At 36.8% G+C, this 23,128-nt stretch overlaps 1 protein-coding gene across 1 annotated transcript in view; it reads right to left on the reverse strand.

The window, feature by feature from the left end:
* The window catches only part of Ppme1 (protein phosphatase methylesterase 1), a 64,669-nt gene that overhangs the window by 32,282 nt on the left and 9,259 nt on the right, over nucleotides 1-23,128 (reverse strand). Inside the window, exons 2-3 of the mRNA XM_063256505.1 lie at nucleotides 3,054-3,148; nucleotides 2,400-2,491 (exon numbers count right to left, since the gene is read on the reverse strand). Coding sequence (XP_063112575.1) covers nucleotides 2,400-2,491; nucleotides 3,054-3,148 — 187 coding nt within the window. The remainder of the gene's footprint in view (nucleotides 1-2,399; nucleotides 2,492-3,053; nucleotides 3,149-23,128) is intronic.

Raw genomic sequence — 23,128 nt, forward strand, 5'->3', positions numbered from 1 at the left:
CCAGCCTGGGCTACCTAGTAAGTTCAAGGCCAGTCTGAACTACCTAGTAAGACCCTTTCTCAACATAAACAAATTAAAACAGAAAAATAAAAATAAAAGGATTACATACAATCATTACAGCAGAACTCTCATGATGTAAATTCTGGTGGCTTTCAATGAAGGACCACACACACACACACACACACACACACACACACTCCTTGTCTCATGACATGTGATGCCCTGTACTGTCTCAGAAATCTGTAGCAAGAAGGCTACCAAGAAAATGTGGTCCCACTATCTTGCATCTTCAGAACTCTAAGTCAAAAATAAACCTCTTTTGTAACTCAATTAGTCTGTCGTACAGTGTATCCTCAAGTTATGACTGGCCTCATGTATGAACAACTTGGGTTACAAATGGAATTTCAGGTTTAACTCATGACCAAAGTCTTGAGTTATAACCCAAATTCCAGCAGCTTGTGCAGCTATAAAGATCACAGTGCCATAAAAGCATATGTAAGTGTACATAAGCATCAGTCTAAGTCCAGATGCACATGTTTGTGGATGCGATTTCAGTTAGTGGTTTATATAATCACTACAATTCCTATCAAAATGGCCCCAAAAAAGCTAGCAAAGAAGCTAAGGAAGGAAGAGAAGAAAACAATCACAATAGAAAAGAACAGCATTAAGAAAAAACAAAGACAACTTTAGATTAATTTTTAGTTGTAAACAAGTTGAAACCTAGTGAGCCAAAAGCAGTTCCTAGTGAACTACAGACTCTCCCAAGGAAGGAAAGGTCACCAGAAGGCCAGATGCCTCATGTTCTTGTAGAAGGGGATTCTCTTTCCAAATCACATCACCTTCCATTTCATCCTCCCCCCTTCCTGCAAGCCAAAGATGTCAACTGGAATGGTGAGTACAGTATGAAATTGTTATTTTTGGTAAACTAGGCACATTTTATATCTTTTTGATGAATACACTAAAAAAATTATTGTTTATGATAAATTATACACATTATATGACCTTTTTTTTATTATGAAAAGGTCTTATTATGAAAGGAGTTCTTTAGGAGGTTCAGAATACCTCATGGGTATTTCCAGTATTTCTAATGGGAAAAGAAGTCTTGACTTTCAACCAACTTAAGTTACAACCAGCCCTCACAAATGAACTGAGTTCTTAAGTCAAGGGCCACTGTATTGTGTTGCTGCCAACAAAAAATGGACTAACAAACATGTCAATAAATTTTATTTTGGTTACTTTTTGAAGTATTTTGGATACAATGGGTTAAATAAAATGTATTATTAAAATTAATTGGACCTGTTTCTTTTTACCCAGCTAATGTATCTACTAGAAAATTTAAGATTATACATGTGGCTTGCATTATATTTCTATTGATGAGAGAGCCGGTATTGATTGGCAAATTATATAGCTTATCTTATAGTAAGAAAGAAAATAACAAACAAGGGTCAAATCATTCATTAATTTGTTGAATAAGGGCCTGTGTGTCAAGAACTACCTCAAAGCATTTGGAAAGCAAAAAGGAAAAAGACATCATCCCTATTTTCAAGGAATTTGTGGTCTAATATAAGAGATGAGGAGGTGATTTTACATGTAATCCTAATAATCCCTGCTGGCAGGAACATTAATATGTTTCTGGTCTTCCTCAATTTCACAGCAATCTGCTCTTTCCCTTTTCTGTCCTTTAGTCCCCACAAAGGTAAACAGAGGCAGTATAATTACTCAATACACACATAAAGAGATGATGGCTTCATTTTAAACAAGGGTGTTCCTAGTATCTTCCTGAGAAGTACTTGTCCTTAAACAAGGGCTGCCTCACTCCAGATCCAAGGATATCAGGATGATCTGTATCTGGCAGCATTCACACAAACACTTATCTTCCACTCTACATCAGAGTACACCAGCAAATATTGTTTACTGCCAGTAGCTCACAGATGCCATAAAAATACAAAGCATCACTTCAAAAACAAGAAACATTTTCCAAATATTTATGATACACCTCCTTATGCAAGGCACCAAAGAGATTCTAAGAAAGAGATAAAAGTGAAAGATATTATCTAAAGCATCTGAATTTAAAGTCTACTTCATCTATTTACTTAAAATGGCTGAGATACAAACCACTGCTTTTGAGAAGGCAAATTCTGTGCCTCTCATCTCAATGCACATACATACATACACAGTTTTATAAACTGTTTGAGGGCACTAAGGCCCACCTCACCTAATAACCTCTGGTTTAAAGAACAGGTAATCTTACGCCTATATAATAAATATTTGAAATCCACTCCATCTCTTAACTTCTAAAAATCAAGCAAATTGAGCACAGAAAGAAGAGTCAGGCTAGTCAAATCCATCAGAAGTAAACAATGATTACACTAAAATCAACCTCTACCGTCATTACTTACCGTGAATACAGCCCATGAAAGGGCAGAATGGCCTCCTCCATGCAGAAGGAGCAGAACTGGACCCTCAGAGCCACTCTTATAAACTCGAAAAGTGTATGAATTGTTAAAGATAACATATTTAAGTTTTTTCTCATTCAAGTTTTTGATTACTCATAATAATACTGACTAAAAAATCCAAGTAGCATCAAACTGCACACACAGTTGTTGACTGTCAACAAAAAGTTAAATACACATTTTTGAGATACCAACTCCCCATTTTTGAAGTCTAGAGGTAGAATGACCATGTTATTTAAATGAAAAAAAAGCGAAGTGTTCACTCTTACCTATTGAAGACATAGTCCCTGATATCTGGAAACAAAATCATTTCAAGTCACTTAACTCATGAAACTTTTACTTGGGCATCAAGAGATTAATTAATAAAAAAAAGAGATTAATTAGTCTCAGGAATTTAATTCTTAATTCTGTCCCCATAATTAGACAGTTATCACTAAGGATAATGGCAAAAACATACAAGTGATACAACATGCTATACAAAGAACATGTAGGAAATAAAATGAAATATTCAGCAGAAACAAACAACATTTAGATAACTGTACCACACAGTCTGCTTAGACAGTATCATAAGCTTATAAATAAACTAGTTTGCAAAGGATATATCCTTGCCAGTTTCATTCTCTACTTCCACATCTTCCATGGACTCGAAGTACTGACTCCAAGGAACAGGGGAAAAGTCCCGCTTTCTTCCAGGACTAAGGGGAAGGAGTGAGAGAAAAAGACTGATTGTAAGTAAAACTTAGTTATACATGAGAAGATAAAATGTGATTAAAAATGCTAAATGTACATGTGAAATGAAAATAGCAAGAGTATTTTCTTTCTTTTCTTTTTCCTCCCTTCCTCTTATCTTCCCTCCCTTTACTTCCTTTTTTTCTTTCTTTCTTGTGCTACCGGAGATTGAATTCAAGACATTTACGCTGACCTACAGTTCCACCTGTTTCTCAATTTTTGATTTTGAGAGAGGGTTACACTAAGTCACAAAATTGTTGAGGCTGGGCTTGAACTTGTGGTTCTACTTCAGCCTCCCAGCATTCTGGGATTATAGAAGTGCACCACCACAGTCAAAAGTATTTTCTTGCTGGGTATAGTGGGATTTGCCTGTAATCCCAGCACTTGGGAGGCTGAGGCAGAAGGATTTTTGTGAGTTGGAGGCCAGCCTAGGCTCTACATTGAGTTCAAGGTCGGCCTGAACTGCACAGTGAGACCCTGTACCAAGAAGTATTTTCTCACAAAGACATTAAAAATGCTTACATAAGTTCAAATATAGATTCGAGTAAAAACTTTTTATTTTAATTATAAATTCTGTATATATACACATACCACAAAATCTGCTAAGTCTTCTTCTTGACCAACGTTATAGACTTATCTTAGTATCATTCCTTCTGAACCTTTCTACAGTTTGTGGGAGTGCAGCTTGGTACAACCACTGTAGAAATCAGCATGGAGATTTCTCAAAAAACTAGGACTAGACATTCCATTTGACCCAACTATTCCCCTCCTTGAAATCTTCCTAAAAGAATTAAACGCATCATACCAGAGAAGTATATGCACACCCTTCATAGGAGTAATATTCTCAAATACTCCTAGCATCTTTTTTTTTTAAATTTTTTTTTTTTTATCGGTACCAGGGATTGAACTCACTACCGCCTGCTTGCAAGGCAGGTGCTTATGCCACTGAGCTAAATCCCCAGCCCCCGCAGTTTGTAATCTTGGAAACATCCCAAATGCCCAACAGCTGGTGAACAGATAAAGATGTGGGTTTTTTTTTTTATACAATGGAGTACTACTCTGCCATAAAGGATAAGCTTGAGATATTTCTAGGTCAATGGATGAACCTTGAAACCATAAGCTTAAGTGATATAAATTGGATACACATGTGTAAATACTACATTGTTTCTCTGGTGTGAGAAACCAAAAGTGTAAATAAGGGGCAAAATGTATAACAAGTACTTTGAAACAGGAAGAAAACGTTCAAATGGGGAGGGGAGCAAAGGAGGGAGGCGGGGAAAAGGAAAGAGGGAAAGTAAAAAAATGAGAAAAGGAAAAATGGAAATAAAGTTTTTGTAAATAGGGAGGGAAGAGGTATTGAAGAGAGGTTAGGAGAACGGGGGAAAAAGAAGTTATACCATATACAGGTACAAATTCTCTATGATGAATATGATCATTATGTATATCTAAAATTTACCAATAAAATCCGATTGGAAAAAAATCACTCCCTCTATACTCAGTCGTAGTCACTTTACTTCTTCCCAGCTTTAATCTCTCATGCTCTTTCAGGTTTTCATCATTTCCTAACCAGTTAATATACAACCCTCACAGATGGTAAATCTGAACTATCAGTGGAGTATCTTGAACTTCTAGGAATTTGTTTGAAGGCCTGCTTACACAGAAATGGAATGCCTTATCTAGTCATGTAGGATCTTTTCTTTTTAAAGTTGCAAACAACTTATATACCCATCGGCAAGGGACCCATGAAATTGTGGTACACTGAGAAACATTTCATTGTAAAAGGGAAGAGATTATATACTGATAAAATTCCTTTGGTATTGGGAATTGAACTCAGATCCTCATGCTTGCCAGGCAAACACTGTGCCACTGAGCTAAATCCCTGGCCCCTATATTTCTTCATACATGGATACATAACAAATCCAAAATAAACTGTTAAGTAAAAAGCCAAAAAGATTCATATAACATTTGTGTAAAACTAGGAAATACATGTAAATTTTAAAAATTTCTTTTTTTTCCGCAGCCCTGGCATTGAACTCATTCAGCTGTCTGTAAACTTGTGATCCTACTGCCTTGGTTTCCCAGGTACCTCAGACTACAAGATTGTGCCACCATACCAGGCAAGAGGGAAATTTTTCAATATATATTCCTTTTTGCCTTCTGCTTTTTGACTGTATTAAAAATATAAATTTTAAAACAAAAATAATTGACAATTATCTTTGTGTGTGTGTGTGTGTGTGTGTGTGTGTGTGTGTGTGTATGTAATACAGAGGATTGCTCCAGGGTCTTGTACATGGTAGGCCAGTTCTCTAACAATGAATTAGATCCCAAGTCATTTTTTTAAAAATTTTGAGATTAGGTCAAACATAAGATGCCCACATTGGCCTCACCCTGTGAGGATCCTACCTCAGCCTTACCCATGGCTAGGATTACAGACATGTACCACAATGCCCAGCTTCTCTATTTTCAAACTATGTCTTGGGCAAGAAATAGAGGGAAATCCCAAGTTTTCCCTTGTTTCCTGTTAATGGACAGAATTCGGAATTCTATTAGCAATAAAACATTACCTCCTGCCAGACATCGTCCTATACATGCCATGGGATTGGACGGAGAATATCTATAAAGCACTTTTAAGAAATAAAGTTACTACAAAAGCATTTTTGGTTGGCTATAATACTGAAAAGATTTGTAACAGAGCAGTTGGCTACTCAGGGATGTACTGTTTCAACAACGATGGGTTTACCGCATTGAGTATCTGCTATATTCCAGTCACTGAGTCAGAGCAGTAGTTCTCTGTCTCGTAACAATGAAATACTCTGGGGAACTTTAAACACATCAAGACACTCAGGTCTCACTCCTAGAAACTGACTTGAATATGACCTAAGCACTGAGAATGTTGGAATTTGTCCAAGTTTCAAAGACATGTGCTAGGAATATAAAGTGAGAGCACATATTTTGGAATCAGAGAGTTCAAATTCCTTAAAGTTCCTACCATTTCTGTCCAATTCCTTATGAGTACGAGCAATTACCTTTGGTTAACAAATCCACAGTCCTACATCTCCAAAAGTTCTACATCTCCTCTACACAGATTTTCTAACATAACTTTAGCACCTTCTTTCAAATACATACTGGTAGATTTCAAATACATACACTGTTAGATTTCAGTTAGTTTTGCAATCAATGTTAGATATTAAATAGGTGGCAAGCAGCTTATATTATTTATGTATCTTAGAACGAAATACTCTGCATTTTAGGGATGCAGTTTTGGTCCGTTTGAAAAATACTTTTCGGTTATTCTGTTATGCGAAGCTATTTTACAGTTCATAGATGTCCCCCCAAAACCTCATCAGTCATAGGTGGGGCTTTTTGAAGGTGGCTGGATCTGGGGTGTGTGATTCTGGGATTGATTCATGGTGCGATGCTAGGATTAAGAGCCATTAAGGGTGTGAGTGCTACCCACTCTAAGGTTAAGATATGAGAGACAGAAAGAGGGTCGTTGCTGGTAGCTTGCTGACTTTTGCTTGCTGCTTTGCCATGAACTGTTTCTTGTTTGCAATGCCCTTCTGCCATGCCACCCTGCCATGGAACCAGCCAGTATGAACTGGAATATCTATAAACTGTTTAAATCTCTATAAATCTCTATAAACACGTTTCCTAAGCTAAATACACCTTTTCTCTCTTAACTTGTAGCTGTTGGGTATTTTGTCTCAGCAATAAGAAAATAACTGAGACAACCTTTTTTTTTTTTTTTTGGTCTTTTTCATTTTTACCGGTACCAGGGATCGAACTCACGACTGCCTGCTTGCAAGGCAGGTGCTTATGCCGCTGAGCTAAATCCCCAGCCCCAAGAGACAACCTTTTAAAAGGCAATTAATAAGGGCTGAGAACAGTCTAGTGGTGGAGCACCTGCCTAGCAAGTACGAGCCTCTGGGCTCAGTCCCAAGGAATGCTCAAGAAATGGAGACTGACTGAAAGAACCAGAGTTGACTCAAACTCTGAACTATGAATTGAATTGTTAACTCATACTATTTGTAAATAAAAACTACTTTTGTAGGTAAATGTAACTTTTTTATGTCGAGATAAAATTTATGTCAAACCCAACAAAATAAATGTTTGATTTCTTCCTACCTCCTTTCAGAGGAAGGAGTTTAGCAGGTAGGGAACAAGGTAGTGCTGTGGGAGACACAAAGCAAATCTTAGTGCTGCCTAATTCATGAGAATCCAATGTGTTTATGGTGCATTTGCTACAATCACAAACCATATTCAGGATCTGATGACAGCTATGAACCCTCAATCTGGAAAAATGCACGTATATGCATACAATTCCACTGGCTTCAAGAAACCCATCTGTAAATTAAAAGTCTTTTTCTATACTTCAACAACCTATTTCAAGAAGAAAAAGGAAAGAATAAGGTACTGTGCTTTAAATAGTTTCTAAATCTAAAAATCATTCTCCATTTACCACCAACTAATGGGGTTATTTTTGGTTTGGTTCACTGTTTTTGAGATAGGCCTCACTATGGAGTCCAGATTGGCCTCAAAGTCACAGTGATCCTCCTCTTCAGTCTCTTAAGTGTTGAGATTACAGGTACGTGCCACCACAGCCAGTGAAAACTGTTTATTTTTTAACCCAGGTAAGCTTTTACTAACTATATGATCTTTAGCCAGTCACTTACCCTCACTGAAGTGTTTCTTCATGTCAGATGGGTTTCCAGTACCAACTTTACAGTGGTTGTGATGAGTTAAAGTAGACTTCTCACAGCTTAGTTACCCTCAAATTAGCTTGTTCTTTTTTTGAAACAGACTAATAAGTCTCTTAACTTCTTTTCATTTCCATATGTACTACTAGTCTCCTCACCCCACCTAATCTGGCACTAATGTGAAATCTACTAAAGAAAGGACTTTAATCTATTAAAGTATTCCCAGAGCCTGTCACATCAATGATTAATACCTGTTGACTATATGAAATGAGTTAATGTGACAAAGGACTTAGCTTGGTGTCTCAATAAATATTTATTATGACTAAACAAATATTCATTGTAACTACTATTAAGTGGTATTGAGGCTAATAAATACAATCTTCTCTACTTAAATCTAATCAATCAGTAAAAGAAAATGGGGTACTATAAATCTATACTAACCAAGAATGTGCCACAAGAATTAGGATAAACACACACAGCAATCAAAAAGACCCTAGAGCCCAGAAATGATTCTCAAAAAATCAGCACTCCGGAGGCTGAGGCAGGAAGAGCACTATAAGTTCAAGGCCACCCTGGGCTACATAGTGAGTTCAAGACCAGCCTGAACTACATAGTAAGATCGTATCTTAAAATGACAAAGAGAGAACTAGAAAGAAAGAAAGACAGAAAGAAAGAAAGAATCATAAACCTAAATGTAAAAACTAAAACTATACAACTGAGTAAGCGGCCATGGTATGAGGAGGGCACAGCCAGGAAGAGAGAACAAGTTAGCATCTCCAGTGAGCCTACCTGCACACGGGCTGAGAATCAAACGTGCTATCCCCCCCACCTCCACCCCGTTAGCAACTGGATGGTATTGAGGACAGCCAGAGTTGATAGCAACTAAGGCACATAAAGCAACTAAATGCTTGTATTGTTGGGTTGATTATGCTGACCTGGGGCCAGAGGTCTGAGCATCTCTTGGGAGGATAACAGTATGCAATATGGCAAATACGGGGGATTTCCTTCTACCTTCGCTTCAAAGACAAATATTGTTTTCACTGTTTTACTTTGTTCTGTTCAATTGTTTTGCTCTATTCAATATTCTGTTTTGTCAGGTTTTATAATGTTCTGTTTTTGGTTTGATTTTGTTATACCTGATTGAATGAGCAACTATTATGAAGATACCAAGATATACTATGGTACCTATTACTGCTATCCCAGTATCTTGCTCTGAAGTTCTGTATCAATTTCACTGCATTGTCTCGAGTGGCTTTGTTGTCTTGTTTTGTTGTATTTTACTACCTTCAAAATAAAAAAAAAAAAGCAACTATACAAATAAAAAGGAAACATAGGAGTAAAATTTCATGATCTAGGATTAAGCAACAATTTCTTAGATATAACACCAAAAGCAGGGGTGATACAAGATTGATACTTTAAGCTTCACCAAAATTAAAACTTTTCATTAAAACTATATGTACTTTCACACATCACTACCTAACCATCACTACCTACCTACCTATAACCTACCATAGTTCCATGGACAATAGCAAGACCTCTGAAGTAGGTTATCTTAGTTTAAATTTCATTTCCAATGAATTACAAACTTTGAGGACTTGGCATATTAATTTGGTAGTAATTTCCTCAACAATAAACTTTGAGGGGTGACTATATGTAACCTTCATTCTAGAACCGAGGACTACTTAGAGAAACAAAGTTCTCAGGCAAGTAACTCCCAGATGGCATAAAACACATAAGGAAACAAACCTATGAAAGATTTCATACCTTAAAATGGACAAGGTGGCACATGCCTATAATCCTAGTAACCAAGAAGGCTGAGGCAGGAGGATTGATAATTTGAGCCCACCCTGGGCAATTCAGTGACTTAGCAAGACATTGTCTCAAGTTTCCAAACTCATAAAAGGACTGGATAGAGCTCGGTGCAAAGGTTCAATCCCTAGTAAAGGGTGTCGGGGAGGAGAAAGGAAAAAAAAAAGATGCAATATTCCAAAATTGATCTACTGATTGAAAGCAATGCCTATCAAAATTACAGCTAGCAGGTGGATATGATGATACATGCTTATAATCCTAGCACCCTGGGAGGCTGTGGACAGGAGGATCTTAAATTCAAGCCCAACCTGGGCTATTTACTGTTAGTGAGACTCGGCCTAAAATAAAAATAAAGAACTGAGGATATAGCTCAGTACAAAAGCTCTGGGTTCAATTCTCAACAACAAAAATAATACAGCCTGCTTGTATGCAGAAATGGATGCTGATATTAAAAATATATATGAAAGGGCTGGGGATTTAGCTCCGCAGCATAAGCGCCTGTCTTGCAAGTGCACGGTCGTGAGTTCAATCTCCAGTACCAAAAAAATAAATAAAAATACATATGGAACTCAAAAGATACCCAGAATAGTCAAAATAATTTTTTAAAGAACTCAGCCTTACTTCTTGATTTAAACTTATCACAAAGGTACAATAATCAAAGACAGTATACTACTGTTATAATACCAACATCAATGATACAAAATTTGAGAGGTCAAAACTAGGCCTATATATTTACAGTCCAAGGATTTTTCACAAGGGTGCCAAGATAACTCAATGGGCAAAGTGGTACTGAGAAACTGGTTACTCATAAGCAGAACAAGGAAATTAGATATATTTCAATCATACATAAAAATTAACCGAAACTGAATACAGACTTACATGGAAGAGCTCTTACTGGAAAAACAAAACTTACAGGAAAAACAAAATTTAAAAACTCAGCCTTTTTTCAAAGGTACCTAGCACCTATAACTTCTAAGCCTTTATGGGGCTGTGGTAAGAATTGGCTTCATTTTCCTTCTCCAAGTAGTTTTCAGGGGTTTTTTTTGTTTTGTTTTCACTGCTGAGTTAATATTCTTCAACTTGTTTCATATATATATATATTTTTTTTTTCTTTTTTTTTTGGTACTGGGGATCGAATTCACAACTGCATGCTTGCAAGGCAGGCACTTATGCTGCTGAGCTAAATCGCCAGCCCCGCTTCATATATTCTTGTATTTTGTTGGTACTTTATCTTCGTTCGTTTGTTTGTCCTTTGCTTTTATTCTTTTCCAATTATTTTACTATAATGAAGTTTACAGAAACAATGGAGAGACACACATGAATTTCCAAACAGCCCTTTGGGTAGTTTTATTATCCATGTTTTAAAAATGAGAGACTATACGAAGAAATCAACCAAACACAAATGCTGGAGGGGCTATGGGGAAAAAGGAACCCTTCTCCAAAGTTGGTGGGAATGCATAATGGTGCAACCACTGTGGAAATCAGTGTGGAGGTTCCTCAAAAAACTATGATTGGAGGTCCCATCTGAGCCAGCTATTCTCCTTTTAGGTATCTTGTCAGAAGAATTAAAAAGATCATACCACAGCAATATATATGCACCCATGTTTATAGCAGCACAATTTGTTATAGCTAGATCTTGAAAACAACCCAAATGCCTATCGACGAAGGAATGAATAAAAAAGATGTGGTACTTTTTGCACAATGAAGTACTATTCAGCTATGAAGAAGGACAAATGGAAATTCCAGCACTCAGGAGGCTGAGGCAGAAGGATTACTGTGAGTTCAAATCACCAGCCTGTGCTACAAAATGAGTTCAAGGCCAGCCTGAACTGCATAATGAAACGCTGTCTCAAAAAGACTAGAAAAAAAAAAACTTGAGACTTTTATAGGCAAATGGATGCAACTTGAGATTATACTCATAAGTGAAATAAATCAGACATGAATGTGTAAACTACTGTGAGAAGCCAAAACTATATATATAGTGTGTGTGTGTATATAGTCACTATATATATATATATATATATATATACACACATAAAGATAAAATAGCTATACCACTGATTTTTCTGAGTGCACTGAAGAGAAAGGTTTGCACTGGCACTGGTCAATTGAATGCAGATGTTCTGCACTCTGGGTGACTGATTTGCAGATGGCAATATGAATATATATATATATATATATATATATATATATATATACCATAGTACCCCTGATCATTGTTTTGAAATTGTTTCCATCTTTTTTCTCTTTGAATTAAATGGATTTGAAAAAAAAATAAATGAGAGGCTAGGTGGGCAGCCAACACAGGCCAGAAGAAAAGACAGCCAGCCCCACCCTTGTGCACACATTGGCCACCATTGGGACCCTTGTGCAGATAGTCATTGCTAGCCAGTTGAAGCAGCAGCCAGCCCTGCCTCCATGAGCCTGATGGCCACCTTCAAGGACCTGTAACCAGCGCAGCCAGAAGAACCAGCCAGCCATGCCTCAGAAAAGATGCATGTGTCTGAGAAGCCTGCCCTGCACCCTACTGCCTCCCCGGAGACCTAGGTTAGGAGAAACCCACATGCCTGACCTCCCTTATTCCCCTACATTGCCAATCGGTAGCCAATATGGGAAGCAACAGGGACCACACAACCAGTTCATCTGGAGGAAACCAGGAAAATGTAAACATGAAAGAGCAAGAGCCCATCTCTGGCCTCTAGCCCACAGAGAACAAGTCCAAGTGACATACACATGGGACAAAGCAGAAGTTGCACACCTGAAATTTCTGCAATGATGGCCACTAAAGTAATGAAAGTATTTCATGAGGCTATAAAAGAAATCAAATCAGAAATAATATCTCAGGTAAAAGAAGAAATGACAAACAACAAAAGGGTTGCTGAGTGTATCTAAAGAAGACATAAATTTTTAAAAAAAGAGGAGCATGGGAAAATGAAACTTTTGAGTGAGCCATATAGGAAAGAATTAGAATGCATGAAACAGATTCAAAGAGATATCCAGGAAATTAAAAACTTCACTGAAAACTGCAAAACAGCTTGAAAGAAACTGATGATAGGTTTTTAGACCTTGAAGACAGGATTGCAGCTAATGATCACGAAAGGAAAAATCTCTTAAAAATAACAAGCAACCAGGAAGTAACAATTCAATGGCTGTAAGATGATGCAAAGAAAAATAATTTAAGACTGATAGTGTCAGCAAAAAAGTAGGGCTCAACACAAATCACATAAAAAAGACTATTTACAAAATTAATAGCAGAAAACTTCCCAAGCATGGGAAAAGGACCTGATACACAGGTAACTGAGGGATACAGACGTCCAAATAGCCAGAACCAAAATAAATCTATACCCAGACATATAATAATCAAGATCACCGAAATTCAGCACAAAAACAAAATATTAAAAGCTGTTAGAAAAAGGAAACAGGTCACCTATAAAGGAAAACTTATCAGAATCACAACAGACTTCTCAACACAAATCATCAAGTCAAGAAAAGCTTACAGTGAAGTGTTTCAAGTCCTGAAAGAAAACAACTTTCAACCCAGTTTGATGTACCCTGAAAAACTAGCTTTCCAAATTAATGGAGAAACAAGATACTTTCATGACAAAGAACAACTGAAGGAATTCATGACCACCAAACCAACCCTGCAAAGAATACTGAAGGACATTCTAGAGAGAGATAAAAATGACCACAGTCCAGGAACAGTAGCAGAGAGGGATTGCTGAGTAAGGCAGCACATGAACAGCAGGGAAAAGTAGGGCGCCAAAAGCAGCAAAATAGCAAGGCAGAGACAAGCCAGTGCATGTTGGCCATAACCATTAATGTAGATGGCCTCAATTCACTAATAAAAAGAAACAAGAGTGGACCAAGAAACAAGATCTATCAATATGCAGTATACAAGAAACATTTAACTCAAAAGGAAATTCATAGACTGAAAGTCAAAGAAAACAATGTTCCATGCAACAGGAAACCAGAAAAAAGCAAGGATAGCTTGCCCATCAACTGCAGAATGGATAAGATATGGCATTTTTATACAATGGAAAGCTACTCAGGTGCAAAGAAGGATAATCTTGAGGCTCTTGTAGGTAAATGGATGCAACTTGTGATCATGCTCATGGTGAAATGGTTCGGACTCACATGGGTGAACATCATGTCTCCCTAGTATAAAAAACTTGAAGGCATGAGTGGGATCTGAAACATACAACAGATACTGTGAAAGGGGAGGAAATGTCTAAAAAGGAAAGGTGGTAGCCATTGTTAATTTCCTATTATCTTGTTTTGAAGCCCTTTATCATTTTTATTGTTCTGCTTTGGTTTTTTTCTGTTTTGTTTTATTTGATTTTATTATATCTGATGGCATGGGTAGCTATTTCAAAGATAACAAGCTATATTATGGTAGCCATTGTTGACTTGTGAAGCTTTTATTGTTTTGTTTTGACTGATTTTATCATTTTGTTTGATTTTATTATGTCTGATGGTATAGGCAACCACTCTGAAGGTAACAATAGGTATTATGGTAGCCACTGTTGAGTTCCTATTATCTTATTTTGAAGTCCTGTTTCTCATTCACTATTTTGTTTTGATTAGCTTTATTCTATGTTGTTTAATTTTATTCTCTTTAACATTTAAAAAAAAAAACCAATGAGAGGCTGGGGGGGGGGGGTACGGTGCACATGCAATCCCAGTACTCAGAAGCCTGAGGCAGGACGACTTTGAGTCTGAGGCTAGCCTGCGGTATGAAGCAAATTAAAACCTAGACTTTGGCATAAGCACCTGCCTGACAAGCATGAGGTCATCAGTTTGAACCCAGTATCAAAAATAAAATCTAGCCCAGACTACATTTTGACACCCTGTTTCAAAAAACAAACAAATATAAGGAAATAAGGTCGAGAGGTTAAATAATTTGTCTAGAACTACAGAAAGTAGCTGAGCTAGAATCTGACTCTGAAACAGTTATTTCCTTATCAATTTTTGATACTATTCTCAAAATAATATGTTCTCTACTCTTGACATGTAAGCTGGTAATAACACCCAGAAATCTCTTAACATAAAGTAGTACAAAAGGATTCATTCCTGCTTCAGGGAGAGTAATAATTGGTAGAAAATGTTTGTAGCAAGCTTGAGCACCAGAGAGAGTAAGAAAGTCAAGATTTACAAGTGTAATAATGATGGAAGGGAGCAGGAGCATGAAGTCATAAGAAAGAATCAGAGCATCTCTTCAGTTTGTCTGATGCTATTCCTAGTGAGAGAACATAAAAGCACTTTTGAATGAGTTCTTACTTAATACTGATTTACCATGTTTTTGAAAATCCTAGATCCCTATTCTGTTTGCAATTGGTGAGAATATTGTTGTGTTACAACTGGGAACCACGGAATCCAAAAATGAAAGTAATGCATTTCATAAAATGTTCTGCACTGGACAGAACAAAATGGGAAGAGCTGACACAGTCGGAGACCACCACAGGGACAGAAGATAAACTCCTGGGCCCTAAAACTGTTATTCATTGAAAGCATTTGTGCAGGGGCTGGGGATTTAGCTCAGTGGCATAAGCGCCTGCCTTGCAAGCAGACAGTCGTGAGTTCGGTCCCTGGTACTGATTAAAAGGAAACAGACAAAAAAAAAAAAAAAAGCATTTGTGCAGGGGGACACAGCTCAGCAGTGCAGTGCTTGCCTGGCAAGCACGAGGTCCTAAGTTCGATTCCTGGTACCCTCTCCCCGCAAAAAGAAGCATGATTTGTATTTTTTTTCTGAGACAGTTGGGAACTTGAAAGTAGTTTTAGCTATAAATTGTAACTCTTCACTGGGGCCTCCAGATGCCTAAAAGGTAGGTGCCTAAATAGGTAACTAAAGTTGAACAAATCTTGACTTTCATTTTATAAAACTCTGGGTCAAATCCCTTCTCTGCATTAGTCATGTTAGTAAATCAGGGAATGTCTGTCTAAAGGTTAGTAAAACAAGGTTTATTGGCCCTAAATTTTCTTCGCGTGTACTAACTCCCTTTAAGACTGAGGATAATAACATAAGACATTTACAAAAAACATTCAGCCATGCCTAGAAAATGTGTCCCAAACTTAGGATCACCCTGGATTCATAAAACAGACTGCCCCAAGCAAGAACAATCATCTCGCAAGAACCAAGTCACCCCTCAGCCACAATGCCTCCAAAGCTACTGAAACCAATACTGAGCTAGTGATCAATCAATCTCAGCCTACCACACATCTCATAAAACTGTTTTCCACTCTTTTGTGAATACACTGTTCTGTCTGACCCACCTCTTCAGACCTGTGCCCTTCAGTTCTTTATACTGAAGCTCTTTTCCTATCTTCTTTTACTTTCCTGTGACCAGCTGGACATCTATCAAGGCTGTAGCCACTTCATTTTATCTTATTTTCCAATTAAAGCTTTTTCCTGTAAATTTGTGCTCAATGTCTCAGTTTGAATTTCTATTATCACTGAAGCAAGGACTTAATGTTAGCTAGTGACAGAGGCAGGATCTTTAGCCGATGTGATTTCAAGCAAATACATGAAAACTTACCTCACATAAAGTCATTTTCATATAAGATACTTAATCCATGGGTGACTCTAACCTGCTGAATCACACTACATAAAAATATATTTCACTTAAAACGCATAAAGAAAGACTACTGCAGTGCAGCAAGGAGAGCTGTAATCTTACTTTGAAAATCAAGTTCTACTTTGCCTAAATTAGGGGGAAAAGCCTAAATTTTATTTCCATTATTCACCAATATAAGAACAACGTAATTATTAACTTCTTTTTCCAAAAAGCAAAAAGTAAAGAGAAAAAAGATATACATCCTTCTCAACAAATTAGGATTTTTCTTCCTGTCTTCACCACTTAACAAGTAACTGGTACATGCTTGACTCTTTTTCTTAAAATGTGAGTAATATCAGTCTAAGAAATTTGGGGGAGAAAACGAGATGGTATATGTATGGAATCATTAAACTGTCAAGTGCTATAAAAGAAACATTACAGTTCATCAATTCCAAAACATATTTCTTTTCACATTTAAAATGATAGTGTCTTAATAATGCTGTAGTTCAAGTAATAGTTCTAATCTTGATTTTCATTGGCAAATACCAAAACCAGCAACAAAACTTTCAAGATAGCCAGTTATGGTGGTTCATGCCTGTATCTTGAGTTCAAGACCAGACTGGGTACATAGTGAGTTCAAGGTTGTTCAGGACTACATAGCAAGATCTAGTCTCCAAAACCAAAACTAAAACCACACAAGAAAACCTTTCAAGATAGGTACTGACAACTTGAAAGAAAATCTTGGAGACAAATGTGAAATACTCTTTCAACCCCTAAGAAGTAGTTGCTGGAGGGGTAGGGATAGTGGTTAAACAGTAAGCATCAAAGGTAAGATCGCTATGAAAAGACCCTGGCTTCAATGCCCAATACAGTAAGGAAAAAAAAAAGTAAGATATCTTGTATCCTGTATTTCCAGCTACTTAGGACACTAAAGCAAGAGCATGGTTTATGCCCAGGAGAAAAACCAGCGTGGGGAACAGAGGGACATGAATGCAGAGAGGAGTGGCGGGGGCGGGGGGGGGGACAAGAAAGAAAAAAGAAGGGAGGAGAGGGAAAAGGATGGGAACAGAAAGGGATGGGAAAGGAGGGGAGAGAAGAGAAGAGGAGTAGAGGGAGAGGAGATGTCTTAGGAAAAGCAGAGGGGCTGGGAGGGGAGAGGAGGAGAAGAGGACGGGGGAGTGAGCAGGGAGGAAAGGAAGGAGGAAGGGGGGGAGAAAGTTTTAAGGCAAGAAGGAAATCCTAGTTATAAGACGACCTTTCTAAAACAATTTGAGTTCAAACAAAAACACAGTTACTAAGATACCATTAGGAAAACAAGGAAGCAGACAAGGCTTTTTCATGTTTTGCAAGGGCTAAATGTAGCTGCTCATCCTTATAATTAATGTGTGTGGCATTACCCAGTGATCAGAATTTATGTAAGTTATTATTCTTTCACAACAAGAAGAAAGCAATTAGGTTTGGTCTACAGTTTAAGAAATAACGACGTTTTTGATGAAGTACATCTGACCAATAGCTGTGCAATCTCTTCCTCAAACCCAACTGCATAGCATAATCTAGTATAAAATAAAAATGTACTTCAAAAGTACACAAGTACTTTTATCTTTAGAGTAATTATTTTAGAACCTCCTTCCAGGCATAATTTGCTTAAACTCTATAAACAGCTAATTTAATTCCAAATCACTTCAAGAAATATCTGAATATGGCTAAGTGGCAGGCCCTGATACACTTCCTGGGTGCTAGTTGAATAAATAGGCCAGAAGTTCCTATTGATTAAAATTTGGCTCTTCTGTTATAGAAGGGGGTAAGATCAAAATGTACAGGATCTCATGCTAGGTAAACTCTCTATCACTGAGCTATACTGCCAGCACCAAATTTTTATTCTTATTAAATACTGACCTGATAAAGAAGAGGCAAAAGTGCAAACCCACTATTTAATTACCACTGTAAGATTGTAATTTCCTAATAAAGAGTGAAAAAAATGTCAATATACAGATTGTTCAACTTAAACATGTCTTTTATATCCCAACTAGGTTGTAACTATTGAATTACAGTTCTCCTGACTAATAATATAATGAAATACTAGTAGATTTTCTGAGTAGCTCTAATTCAAGCCTACTTAACCATAAAATGCTAACAAGCTATTTTTAATGAAATTCAGGTCAACAATAATGTTGTAGTTCAGGTGATTAACACAGAAAAAATGTATTTTTTATATACCTTGAACTATGATTCTTTTTTTGGAGGGGGTATATGGAATTGAACTCAGGACCTTGTGCTTGCCAGGCAGGCGATTATGCTGCTGAGTTACATTCCTACTCTGAACCATAATTCTTAAAAACTAGTTTAATACAAAGGATGAGAAAGAGTAAATGAGTTATATTTTCTTAATAGAGTAAAACAGAGCAGCATAAATATGGAATCACAGGACAGTATAAATGGGGTACAAGTTGGTTATACAATGTCAATTATATAATGTCAATCTTTGCACTTTTTAATCTCACTTCTATATTCAAAAAGTCTATGGCTCCTCCTTCCCATTAACTTCCCTACTAAAATCAGGGTGGGCAACTTTAAACTACTGAAAAATTGTCATCTTTCTACTGTATTTGATTGCTGCGCATTCACTCAACAATGATTATTGAGCTCTTATATACTAATCACCTTGGAGTAAGTAATTAAAATATGAAGTTTATAACTAAATTAAGGAGGACTAAAACTATAGACTCAATCTTGTTGCTAGTGAAATATATGAAAAATTGTATACAGAGAGCACTATGTAAGCAGTATGTAAGTAAAATGAACCATTTAGAACAAAACATAATGCAAATACTGTATCATAATTCATTTTATATTTTTATATAAAAAAGAATTCGCAAGGTGGCATATGTCTGTAATTCCGTTATTCTGGAGGCTGAGACAGAAAGACTGCAAATTTAATCCAGTCTGGATAACAATCCCACCTGGCCAACTTAAGTGACTTAGTGAAGACACTGACTCAAAAAATAAATAAAAAGAACTGGAGATATACTCAGCCTGAAGGCCGAGTTCAATCGTCCAATACCAAATTTCTTTCATTTTGTTTTTATATAAAATGACTGTCTTATACTTAAATAGATCCATCATATATCACTTACAAATAAGTATATATACATACCTATAAACATGGGCAAAATAAAATACTTAGGACATTCCTGACAAATTTCTTTTCATAGACTTCTACCCTCTTGTGACTCACTCTGACCAAAATTGTTCTGTATCTCACAAGAACAACGGTGACGGAGCATTTCTTAAAACTATCAGCCCACATGAGAGCTTTATAATTATGTAAGTGTGTGTTACTTCTCACACTCACTCTTTAGCTCATCTGACAGAACACCTAACAACCATTCAGTTCTTAGTGGTTCAAACAGTACTTCACATTTGTCTCTCAAGATTTTCTCCCAAGTTATCAACACTTATCTTGAATATTTTGATGCTGATTTTGGTGTTCACTCAGGTACAGACAATGGTAATCAGGTTAGGATTGTTACCTGACCAACAGGATTATAAAGATACTTCATTTTAAGCGTGAAAAGAAATGCATCTTAGCAGGTACTGTGATGCATGCCTACAATCCTACCTACTCAGGAAGCCAAGGCCTGAGAATTGCAAATTCTAGGACTACCTGGATAACTTAGCAAGATCTTGTTTCAATCTTTAAAAATTAAAAAAAAAGGGGAATGTAGCTCAGTAGTAGTGTCCCTGGGTTCAATTCCCAATACTGTAGAAAAAGAAAAGTATGTCTTACACTTGCTGAACTACAGTAAGTTTCAATTATATCACTTTACCATTTAAATAATGATTCTCCTCGAAACTCTCTAGGACTAGTTTTATCCATACTTTAAGAAAATAAAGTCAAGTCTGCACCATTATTTAAGTAGTAAAACAGATAGTGAATCTCGGTTTTGTTTTTGTTTATTTTTTGAAAGGATTTTTGCCCCAGTTGGGACACTGTAGCTGGTAAAGCTGGGAGGCGGAACCAAGGGGCTTTATCTTCCCCGCCCCTAGGAATTTACCTGTGGTGCGAAATGAATACCAATGGGCTGCCTGTGCATCACTGATGCCCCTTAGGCACCACCCCAAACCTAAGCTGCATGTATGTCCCCACACCACATGTCTGATGGAGAGAATGCCAGCCCCCGGAGGGTCAGGGGGTCTCTCCCCACATTCTTAAAATAAAGGTCACTTATATTTCATACTTCTTTTCAGCCGCACCAAAATTCTATCATTTTTAATCTGTTGGATTTTTTTGTTTTGTTTTTGAGACAGGGTCTTGCTACATATGTAGGCTGGGCTTGAATTCACTTTGTACCCCAGGCTGACCTCAAGCTTATGGCAATCCTCCTGTCTCATTCTGTCTCAACTGGGATCTCACCTTATTAAAAAGCTTTTCACATCAAATGAAATCACCAACAGAGTGAAAAGACAACCTACAGAGAGGGAAAAATATTTTAGCCAATTGTCCCTCAGACAAAGGACTTTTATCTGGAACATAAAAAGAATTGAAAAAAATCAGACCTCCCAAATTCAAAGACCCAATCCAAAAATGAGCATTTGAGATGAATATACACTTTTCGGATGAAGAAATATACATGACAAATAAAAATATGAAAAAATGTTCAACATCAACACACTTGAGATGAAATTAAAACAACACTGAGATTCTACTTCACCCCAGAAAGAATGGTTCTTATCAAGAAATCAACTAATAACAAATGCGGAGGTGCTATAGGGAAAAAGGAGCCTTTCCTTCTCCACTGTTGGCAGGAGTGCAGGCTGGTGCGACCATTGTGGAAGTGTGGAGACTCCTCAAAAACTAGGATTAGAGGTTTCCATTTGATTCTGCTGTTCCCCTTCTGGGTATCTTCCCAGAAGGATTAAAAACATCGTGCCACAGTGATAAATGCACACCCATGTTTACAGCAGCACAATTTGTAATAGCTGTATCTTGGAAACAGCCCATCAACCAAGGAATGAATAAAAAGATGTGTTATTTTTATACAGTGGAAGACTACTCAGCTACAAAAAAGAATAAACTCAAGGCTTTTATAGGTAAATGGATGCCACTTAAGATCATGCAAGTGAAATAAATCAGACTTACAATGTAAACATCATATTGCCTTCCTAGAATATGATAAAACAGCAAATAAGATCCAAAATGTACAACAGATATTGGAAAAGGGAAAGAAACTACTCAAAAAGGAAAGAGAAACTGGGATGAGGGAAAAGAGAAAAGAAGAAAGGAAAAAATAAATAAATATGATAAAGTTATACTACTAATTTCTATTAGTTCACTGAAAAGAAGGCTTGTGTTTATATTGTCTGATCAATTTTTCATACCTATATCTTATAATCTGAGCAACTACTTTGAAGATAAGAATACAGTGTATTAACCACTGTTACTCTATCATCTTGTTTTGAAATTTTGTTCATTGTTTTTATTATTTTTTCCTCTTTAAAATAAAAAAATAATAAAAACAAAAGTACATGCTTGTCAGCTGAGCATGATGGCATATGCCTGTAACCTCAGTACTAGGGAAGCTGAAGCAGGAAGATCACAAGTTGGAGACCAGCCTGGGCTACAATTATATTATATTACTATATAGAAATTTTATTATATTATATAGAAATTATATTATTTTATGCAGTGTAATAAGCTTTCAGAAGAAAGGTCTAGTTATGCTATCTTTTAATGGAACTACTTGGGACATACGGTTTTTATAACAGAATGGAGCTAAATAAGACCAGACATGCTGACACGTAAATGTAACCTGTTACATGGGAGATTGACTGAGGCAGGAAGATAATAAATTCAAGACCAATTCTCAGCAATTAAGGAAAGCCTTGTCTCAAAATAAAACATAAAAAGGGTTGAGGATATAACTTAGTGGAGGATTCAAACCCTAGTACCACCAAAAAAAATTTAAATTAAAAACGAGGAGTTAAATAAGCCCAAGATTTGGGCTTCTTATTTGGTCAGTACTTCAACAGCCAGAATGCTAAGAACTACAGAAATTCACACAAAATCCATATCCTAAAGAAACTAAACAGCTGGGTGTGGTGGTGCACACCTGTAGGTAATTTCAACACTTGGGAGGCTAAGGCTGGAGCATCACCACAATTTCAAGACCAGTCTGAGTGACTTCAAAACTAGTCTGGACAACACAGTGCGACTCAGTCTCAAAAAAAAAAAAAAAAAATCAACATTTTGAGGACTGCTGCCCAATAATTACAAGTAGAAGAGTAAACGTTATTATCACAGAAACCTAAATTTTTCAAAGTAGGACTCTTGTAGTAGAAGCTATACACTGACATTTAATTCCAGCCAGCCATTTAAATGGAGCCACCACTACTTTTTGCTCTTTTTTTTTTTTTAACTTTTTATATGTACTAGGGATTGAACTCATGACCGCCTGCTTGCAAGACAGGTACTTATGCCGCTGAGCTAAATCCCCAGCCCCTCACCACTACTTTTTAAATGTCCTTGTTAAAAAACAAAGTCCTTGTTAAGAATATTTTGAAAAGGATAGAAACAAGGCAACCAATAGCTAGCTGGAGTGTCTGTGGGTCGTGATAGCTTGGGAATGTTCACTGCTAGGGCACATTCATATAAAGGCACATTATTAGAGCAGTAGGTTTTAAATTTCTAAAAATTACATATGGTTTCAACCAGCTTATTAAAACTCTCTAACCCCTATCTGACTTTAGGATAACAAAAATAGAAGTGCTCATTACATATCAAGCAGGGTTTTAAACTCTATTAGAAAAGTATTTCTATTTTAAAGGCGGCTCAAATATTATACCAACTTGCTGGAGCTACTTTTGGTAAGCCCAGAGCTTGGATTTAAAA

This window comes from Cavia porcellus, unplaced genomic scaffold (genome assembly GCF_034190915.1).
Source record: "Cavia porcellus strain 051 isolate PalLab524CR breed Dunkin Hartley unplaced genomic scaffold, mCavPor4.1 scaffold_9, whole genome shotgun sequence".
In the NCBI taxonomy this organism is placed as follows: Eukaryota; Metazoa; Chordata; class Mammalia; order Rodentia; family Caviidae; genus Cavia; species Cavia porcellus.